This window comes from Orycteropus afer, unplaced genomic scaffold (genome assembly GCF_000298275.1).
Source record: "Orycteropus afer afer isolate SDZICR_OR568_19922 unplaced genomic scaffold, OryAfe1.0 scaffold00069, whole genome shotgun sequence".
NCBI classification, from domain to species: Eukaryota; Metazoa; Chordata; class Mammalia; order Tubulidentata; family Orycteropodidae; genus Orycteropus; species Orycteropus afer.
In genome coordinates this window covers 3624278-3633808 of record NW_006921656.1, presented here as the reverse complement: position 1 = coordinate 3633808, position 9531 = coordinate 3624278, and the positions used below count along the sequence as shown (strand labels likewise).

The 9531-nt window shown below is 46.9% G+C and overlaps 1 protein-coding gene across 1 annotated transcript in view; it reads right to left on the bottom strand.

The window, feature by feature from the left end:
- Nucleotides 1–9531, bottom strand: part of COL22A1 (collagen type XXII alpha 1 chain) — a 291312-nt gene that overhangs the window by 138427 nt on the left and 143354 nt on the right. Inside the window, exons 24-27 of the mRNA XM_007940570.1 lie at nucleotides 8387–8440; nucleotides 7317–7361; nucleotides 6679–6732; nucleotides 5758–5811 (exon numbers count right to left, since the gene is read on the bottom strand). Of these exons, the coding sequence (XP_007938761.1) occupies nucleotides 5758–5811; nucleotides 6679–6732; nucleotides 7317–7361; nucleotides 8387–8440 (207 nt within the window). The remainder of the gene's footprint in view (nucleotides 1–5757; nucleotides 5812–6678; nucleotides 6733–7316; nucleotides 7362–8386; nucleotides 8441–9531) is intronic.

The window sequence follows — 9531 nt, the reverse complement described above, 5'->3', positions numbered from 1 at the left end:
TAGGTTGTTTCCACTCACTGCGATCATAATTGTTGTTGCATCAGACATGCACGTGCATGCACCTTCATGCACTCTGGCCACATGTGGCATCCAGCCCCTTTGGAGACTCCAGGGAGCCCCGTCCCCCACTTTGAAAGAGCGGGCTGCTCCCGGGCCCGAGGGACAGGACTGCATCCCCGTCACAGCACAGGCTCGGGAGCTGGACCACCTGGCCTTGAACCCTCCGTCTCCACTGGGCTTTACTAAGTTATTTGACTTCTTTCTGCATGTCTCCCTCTATGCAGCAGAGGGAAGGCCACAGCACCTCCAACCCACAGCATCAGTGGGATCAGCCGGGATTGCCTCCAGCGGAGGCTCAGCAAGGAGGAAGCTCTCATCATTTACAGGAGGAAATGAGGTCAGTGAGCTGTTTCAGGCAGGAGGAGCACAGCAAGTGACCTGGTCACCAAAGCTCTCACTTCACAGGTGTCACAAGGAATCAGGGAATGGATCTGTGGGCCCAGGTCTGCTCCTGTCACCAGCCAGGGGTAGGTCCATAGCAGCAGGCCTTCCATGTATGATTATTACATGGCTGGGTTGATCAAGTTGGTTTAGAGAGGGACGAGGCTGCTTGAGTAAACAATAAAAACCCGAGGGGTAAAAAGTCATGGTGTTCTTATAGCAAAACCCGCAAAAGCCGGAACCTACATAAAGTGGAAACCTATCAGAGAAGGAAAACCCAACTATTTTCCACTGAGAGAGAGTGACAGAAAAGTGGTTAGACTGCACCCAGTCAAAGGTAGGAAACATGAGGGACCTGGAAAATTGGGACAGCCCCACCGAGTTCTGGTTTTCACAGGTTTTACTGTATTGGTATTTGAATTGTTGTTAGGTGCTGTTGGGCGTTTCGACTCGTAGGATCCTGTGTACACGGTGGTGCCCGGTGCGGCAGCCACCCTCAAAGTCCTTGCTGTGCTTGAGCCCATCGCTGCAGCCACTGGGTCAGTCCATCGTGTTGAGGGGCTCCCCCTATTCACTGACTCTCTACCTCTACCAACCATGATATCCTTCTCCAGGGACTGGCCCCTTCTGACAACACGTGCAAAGTATGTGATGAAGTCTGGCCCGTCTTGGTCCTAAGGAACATTCCAGCTGTATTTCATCTGAGACAGATTTGTTCACTTTTCTGGCAGTCCATGGTATATTTAATACTCTTCACCAACACCGCAATTCAAATGTATCAATTCTGCTACAATCTTTCTAATTCATTGCCCAGTACTCACATGCTATGCACTGTATTACTGTATAGGATCAATTACAGGTGCTGGTTCCAGCATTTTCTATGTCTTAACTATTTCATCTTTGTTAGAAATGCCTCTAAGGTTGATACTTCAGTATCTCCACTCAGAGCTGAGGAAGCTGAAGCTAACTAAGCCACCAGCAAGCAGCCGAGCCTGGGTGTAAACTCAGAATTCAGGTTCTCTGCTTTACAGCCCAGACTAAAGTTGCAGAAGCATTGGGAAGAAAGCCACCTTCTCAGAGTTACCGTGTATCACCTGGATTTACCCCTTCTTCTCCTGACACCGTTTCACCCAGGCCCCAGATCTAACCTCCTCTCAACCAAGTGGGTCCACTTGAAAACATCCCGGTACTCAGAACCTAGTATTTCCCAGTCAGAGATATGCATGGATGTAACTGAGAAGAGGGCCCCTGGGGAGATGGGTGTCCCACCCAAGGACCTGAATGCCACCTGTAGAAAGGGCTGGATCAAGAGAAGAAACCCCTGTGAGGTGATGTGGACTCCCAGTGACTTTCTTGCCCCTGGGAAAGGGGGTTGGTTGAAGGAGGAACTGTGAGATTGGGTCAAACCCCAGCTTCCCCGAGGATTTAGCCTCTCAGCAGCCCCTGCTGGGGAAGAAGCATCATCATACCCAATCCAAGAAGCTGGAGGTCCCCACCCAGTGGGACCCAGAAGAAAGGCCTGGCAATGTGCTTCCATAAAGACTGTTGTTGTTACATGCCATCGAGTCAGACTCGATTCATAGCGACACCCCCTTAAACCCACGGAGCCATTCTGTTCTGAATACATGGAATCAGCATGAGTCAGAATGGACTCAGCAGCAAAGGGTTTTGTTTTGTTTTTGAATCAAACCCACCAGCTCCTCTGCAGGAAAAAGATGAGGCATTCTGCTTCCATAAAGATTGACAGCCTTGGATACCCTACTGGCAGTTCTCTGTCCTCTAGGGGTACTGTGGGTCAGAATCCACTGGACAGCAGTGGGTTTGGTTTGGGCTTTGCTTCTGTAAAGATTGTTGTTGTTGTTATGTGCCACTGAGTCGGACCTGACTCATAGCGACCCTTCCTTGGGTTTCCAAGGCGGTATCAGTATGGAAGTAGATTGCCCAACCTTCCTTCCAAGGAATGGCTGGTGGGTTTGAACCACCAGCCTTCTGGTTGGCAGTCAAGTGCCTTAGGCACTATGCTACCAGAGCTCCCTCCTGTAAAGATTACAAAACCAAAAACCAAACCCACTGCCACTGAGTCGATTCCAACTCATAATGACCCCCACTGGGTTTCCAAGGAAGTAAATCGTTATGAAAGCAGACTGTCCTGTCTTCCTTGTGTGGAGTAGCTGGTAGGTTTGAACCACCAACCTTCAGGTTAGCAGTCAAATGCCTTAGGCACTGCACCACCACAGCCTGGGAAACCCTACCTGGCAGTTCGTATATGTTCTCTAGGGGTGCTGTGGGTCAGAATCGACTCGACAGCAGGGGGTTTGGTTTGGGCTTTGCTTCTGTAAAGATGACAGCCTTGGAGACCCAATGGGGCAGTTCCATTCTGTCCTCTAGGGGCGCTGTGGGCCGGAATGGACTCCACGGCAGTGGGTGTGGTTTGGGCTTTGCTTCTGTGAAGATTGACAGCCTTGGAGACCCTGTGGGGCAGTTCCACTCTGTCCTCAAGGGGTGCTGTGAGTTGGAATTGACTGGAGGGCAGTGGGTTAACATGAGCGGTCAGTGGATGAATGAGCGGGAGGGAGGGAGGAATGCAAGAACAGAGGCAGGATGAGTAAGGCGTAGTCAGCAGGGGGCAATGTTGTTCAAATTGTGTTGTGGATTTATTTCATTTCATTCTTACTGAAATTGTCCATTATTACATATATCTCTGGAGGAAGGCAAGGGGGGCCAGCTTCTTTGGAAGTCAAGTGTGACTGTGCTGCAGCCCCTGCAATTCCACTGAAGGAATTAAAGGGGCTTTATGGTCCTGCTGAGCCCTGGCATTCTGAAAATGAGTTTCTCTGACCCAAATTGCATTTCTGAAAATCTGTGGAAGCAGCAGCCTGAACTGCTTACCCACACCAAGCCAGCCCCATGCTAGGCAATCTACTTATAGTTTGAGGTTAGTGTAGAGCAAAGCCCCAGGTCCTGGTCAGAGGGAAGAGGGGTGGGAAGAATCTGCTGCCAGCCGAGACAGGACAAGGGCACAAGGGAAATGGGGTAAAAGGAAATGCCTAAGATGTTGGCCACCTTGGAAGAAAGAGGCGGCCTGTACAACTGTATAGGTAGAGGAGAATGTGGGACCTTGTTGGTGTGTGTCACATCCAGTGGGCACACCCATGTGGACACTGTATTTTTAAGAGCCAGGACTCTGGATCTAGACTGCCAGGGTTCAAATCTTGACTCTTCTGCATACTAGCCATGCAGCGCTGGGCAAGCAACTTAACCTTCTGTGCCTGTTCGCTCCTCTATGAAACGGGGATGTTGTCGCTAATAGTAACTCCCTCATAGGGTGGTTGTAAGGACTATGTCACTACAAAGCTCACAGTTGGCCATTCCACAGATGGGATATCATCTACACTTTACTATAACCCTCAGGAGCAATAGCAGTAGAAGCCTTTTCAGACCAGCAAACCAAGGCTCAGGGAAGTTCATCGTGAGACCCAGAACCACAGAGCAGGTGGAACCAAGATTATAGTCCAGGCTACATTTTGACTCCAAGAACAGTGCTCTTTCCATTAAAGTACAGGCAAAGACACATAGCCATGGAAGGAGGGAGATGTGTGTGTGTGTGTATGTGTGTGTCTATTTGGCCAGAGGCTGATTGTGAAGCATCAAGAACAAGCACTGTCTTGCTGATGACTTTTTGCACATCTACCACCCCTTAAGACTCTGGGTCTGGTGGTGTAGTGCCTAAGGCATTTGAATGCTAACCAGAAGGCTGGCAGTTCAAACCCACCAGCCACTCCTCAGAAGGAAGACTGGGCAGTCTACTTTCGTAGTGATCCCACCTCAGAAACCCAAGGAGGGGTTGGTATGAGTCAGATATGACTCAACAGCAGTGAGTTTGGTTTTTTAGATGCTGACAGTCCTAGTAGCACAGTGGTTAAAGCTTTCAGCTGCTAATCAAAAGGTCGGCAGTTTAAGCTCACCAGCTGCTCCATGGAAGAAAGATGAGGCAATCTGCTTCTATAAAGATTTACAGCCTTGAAACCATACAGGGCGGTTCTACTCTGTCCTACAGGGGCACCGAGAGTTGGAATCTGTAGTGAACAGTTTCACATTATGTGAAACCCATGTGAAATTATTCACTACAGATTAGTAAAAAGCACAAGTAAGCCTGTGCTTACCTTGCTTATTGGACCGCCCCTAGAGGAGAGACAAACTATTTATGGTTTCAACAACAGTCTCACTCATGTACAAACTAATCAGCTGTTTCCTTGTTTACGAATTCCCACCAGATGCCTGCTGGGACTCCTACATGCTGGTACCGTCTAAAACCACCCTACGGTGGATTCCTTCCCAACGACAGCTTCTGCTACAGCAGTAACACAGCAGGACTTGGTAAATGCAAATACCATCAAGGTGGCTCCAAGGTCAACCTCACAAGCAGTAATATGGAGGCTTCATCTATAACGTGCGTATCTGGGTGGTGCAAGTGGTTAATACAATGGGTTGCTAACTGAAAGGGTCACGTTCACCCGGAAGTACCTTAGAAGAAAGGGCTCGTGATCTGCTTCTGAAAATCAGCCACTAAAAACCCTATGGAACACAGTTCTATGCTGACTCATGGGGCCACTGTGAGTCACAGTCAAGTCAATGGCAATCTTTGTGTGTTTGTTTGTTTCAACTTATACATAGAGAAAAAGACGTGAGGGTCAGGGTACTTGGGGCTGGACTCAGCAAGTTCTTTACATTCTTTGAACCTCACTTACTCACTGTCACGTAAAAAAAAAAAAACAACTCACTGTTGTCAAATTTATTCGGCTCACAGTGACTGCTCCTTGGGTTTCCAAGGTGGTATCTCTATAGAACTAGATTGCCTAGTCTTCCAAAGAGTGGCTGTTGAGTTTGAACTGCTAGCCTTCTGGTTAGCAGTCAAATGCCCTAGGCACTATGCCACCAGAGCTCCCACATGTAAATCAATAAAGTTACAATAGTACTCAGAGACACTGGCTGTAAACAAGCCTACCACAGCATCTGGAATGAGGCAGGTGCTCGATAAATCCTAAATACGTTAACAAATACGGGGACAAAGCGTGGTTGGATGGATGGCTGGACGGATGTGTAGCCTGACTTTGGAATCTTTATCATCTTAGGTCTACAACAACAGACAGCAGGAAATTCGAGCTTTATGTCTAATTTCCTGTATCCTCAAAAAGGTGCCTGGGGTCACTTAGTCTGAGTGAATAAGGTACAAATACATTCTGCAGAAAAACTCTTACCTTCGGACTACTTAATTAATGAGGAATGATTATTGGGATGAGAGTGAGTAGCTCCTACCTTTTCACCTCGACTGCCTTTCTGTCCTGGAAGTCCCAGTTCACCTTTCTCTCCCTATAGCAAAAGATAAAATCAGGAAATGTTAGAACTCAAACTGAGCTTAACTCTTGCCTCTTCCAGGTAAGATCAATATATTATTAGGTGTTGCTGAGTCGGCCCTGACTCGTAGTGACCCCATGTACGACAGAACCAAACACTGCCTGGTCCTCTGCCATCTCCACGATGGTTGCCATGTGGGAGCCCAGTGCTGCAGCCACTGCATCAACCCATCTTCTTGGGGGTCTTCCTCTTCTTTGCTGACCCTCTACTTTACTAACCATGATGTCCTTCTCCAGGGACTGGCCCTCCCTGACAACATGACCAAAGTACGTGAGATGAAGTCTCACCCTCCTCACTCCTAAGGAGTATTCTGGCTGCACTTCCTCTATGACAGACTTGTTCGTTCTGCTGGCAGTGCATGGTGCACCCCATATGCTTTGCCTACACTGCATCAGTTGTCCTTTGGTCTTCCTCCTTCATTGCCCAGCTTTCACATGCATGTGAGGTGACTGAAAGTACCATACAATATGACCATGGGCAAAACACATTTTGTTTCCCCTCTGGACTGCCCTAGCCTTATTGTAAAATGGCCCCAGTAAAGCTAACTCAAGGGGTTGTCCTGAAAGTTAGGGTGAAGCACACAGTTCACCTGGTAGGTGACGCCTCCCACCTGCGTGTTGCCATCAATTCCATCTGAAGGTGCTCTGTCCTTTCAAAGAAAGCTCCCAGCCTTTGTTCCAACAGATGGACTGAAGCATCTGTGGCCCCTCCCGTTTCTGACCTGTGGACAATGGGCGATCCCTCTTCTCCCCGATAAACCCATCCCCCTGAGGGACTGAACTCCAGAGAGGGCTGCTTTCCATTTGCAGCAGCTTCACTCACCTGGTCTCCTTTCTCTCCCCTCACACCTGGGAATCCTGGGAGACCTGCCTGTCCCTGTGAAAATAAAATGACAGCCCTGTTCATTAAACATGACTATGAATGGTCTTCCTATGGGCCAGACCTGAGCCAGGTGCTCTCTGGTCCCCCTAGAACATGGCTTAGTGGAAGCCATATGGAAATCAAAGCAATGGTGGAAGGGAAATTCTAGGGAAGCTCATTGGGGTGTGACCTCAGCTCTTCTCTCCTTCTGGAACCCTTGTTTCAACCCTCTTGATAACTAACTCCTACTTGGCATTTAGGTCTCAGCCATGAGGTCATATCCTCACTGTCTTTCCTGACATTCCCCAAATCTGGGTGAGGAAGCTTCTCCTACCCACCCTGTCCCCACCTGTGTGCCACCACTCACCACACCTGTTAATTGCTACTCATTGACCAGTTCACCCTGGCTCACGGTTAAAGCCCCATGCTCAACATAGTGGCTGATATAAAGTAGATGCCAATAGTTATTAACTGAATAATGGAAAATGTGAAATGAATGCAGTGAGTGCGCAGAAGACAACTGATACAAGGCATAGTGTGTAGTAATGAATGAATGAACAGAATGAAGAATAAATGAAGGAATGAATGAAGAAACAGACCTTCTCTCCAGGTCGGCCTGCCAGGCCCTGCTCCCCAACTTCACCCTGGAAACAGGATACCAGACATGCTGTTATTTCCCACTCATCTGCAGAAACGCTGTGGTTCCCAGCTGGACCACACATCCACGGCATGGGGATAGGCAAGGGTGAAAGGCTATGGAAACCAAGGTGCTTTGGGATTTCTGGAGAAGGGGTTGCACACTCCCTCATGCTGTCTTGGTTCCTCAAAACGAACCAGCTTCTAGAATAACCATGACAATGTTGACTCAGGTTGAGTCATTTGTCCTGAATCTAAAGGTTTACAATTCCAAACAATGAGAAGCCTGACTCTGCAACTGCTAGATTCAGCTCAGTGCCCATGCTTGCCTGGCCTTTGGAAAAGACAGAGCCCATGATGGTTCCAAGGATGAAGAAGGAAGCCATTACTGAACTTGTCCAAGCTGGCTCGTTCTTCCATGGTTGCTGGCCATTCTTTCTGGGCAAACACATGCAGCCTGCTGTGGCTGGAGGGCAGTATGAGCTCTGTTTTCCTTTTCCCAAGCTGTTAGCTATGATAAAGGCAAGTCTTGGATGAAATTCTGTTAAACATCCAAACTGATACTGGAAAGTAAGCCTTACACATGCACACAAAGGTATCCTTATAGCTTGCGTGAAGTTCTGTGCTCAGCCACCTGGCTTCTGACTAGTATTTGTGGTCAAGCTGAATTGGGGGACAGAGGACCAGAGGCTCCAACCCTGAGCCCAGTAAGCTATTGTGCTTACCAGGTCCTTATAAATCTCTGATGCAAAGAGGTATGTGATTGTGGTGGAGGAGAGGAGCTAGAAATTATTGTTTTTAACTTTTTATTGTGGTTTGGGTGAAAGTTTATGGAGAAAATTAGTTTGCAATTCAACAGTTTATGCACATTTTATTTTCTAACACTGCCTGCAATCCCCACAAGGTAACTGCACTCTTCCTATTTGTTTCCTGCCTGACACTATGTTCAGTGAGCTAAGGTTCACACATGCACAACCTCCAAATATACCATCTGGAACAACCACTGTGATGGGGAAGGAAGCAAAGCCCATACCTGAAGGCCAGGTTTGCCAGGTGGACCATCTTCCCCTCTTTCTCCTGGTTCTCCCTGTAAGGAGCATAAGGTAAAGTTAGTAAGTTTGGTTTAACCACACTTAGCACTGGTTACAAAGGAAGAGAACTACTTGTACCTAGGTGGATTTGAATCCCTTTAGTTCTGTGATTGCATAATCAGCTCCTAAAACCAGAAGCCACTGAGTCAACTCTGGCTCATGGCAACCCCGTGTCTGTCAGAGCACAACTGTGCTCCACAGCGTTTTCAGTGCCTGGGACTCTTCCAGAAGTAGATTCCCAGACCTTTCTCCCAAGGCACCTCTGAGTGGACTCCAACCTCCAACCTTCCGTGTGGCAGACAAGCACGTTAATCAAACCAGTTCACACCACCCTCTAAAGCCCATATTGGACAGTTAGGCCTTTGATTTGTTTCTTTTTTTAAAATAAATAAAAGCATAAATGAGTATAAATGTGCTGTTCTCTTCCTGAGAGACTTGGAATAAGGGAGATGTTGCATTGATTTTGAGAATACAAACTATTTGACTAGCCATTATCCTTGAGAGCTACGAAAGAAGGACAAATAATATCTACATAAAATACCTGTCAAGTTAAGGTAAATCCATACTTATTCTGCATTTTGTCATCAAGAAGGTTGAATTTCTAAATCTGTCTATTGAAAAGGACTATGAGTTTTCCCATAATATTCAAAAGCTGCCTTTAATAGCTAACTTTGAAAGATGGTTGATATGCATACATGTCAGACTATACAGGTTTACCATGAAAGAACAACCTCCATCTGTTAAAATACTTATTGTACAGATTTGTAATTACTCATTTGAAGTTGTAAACTGTGTAGGTCACAGGTTGAATGTGCTTCCCAATTTTACGATATTTAAACTCTATTAATGACCATACTGTAATGAACTCCCAGAATAGTTTTTTAAATCAGAAATCTCTTATTAAGTAACAGTATTTTAAGTTTTTTCTTCTTGCAAATAAAATAAATACATATTTCCAATAAATTCATTTGAAAGCCCAAGGCTTCCAAATGCTACTTCAGCTTTCTAAGCTAGAAATAAAGGGCTCTCCCATGTCTGAGAAGCTAAAGTAAAGGGAATAAATGACAAGAGAAAAGAGCTGAACAGA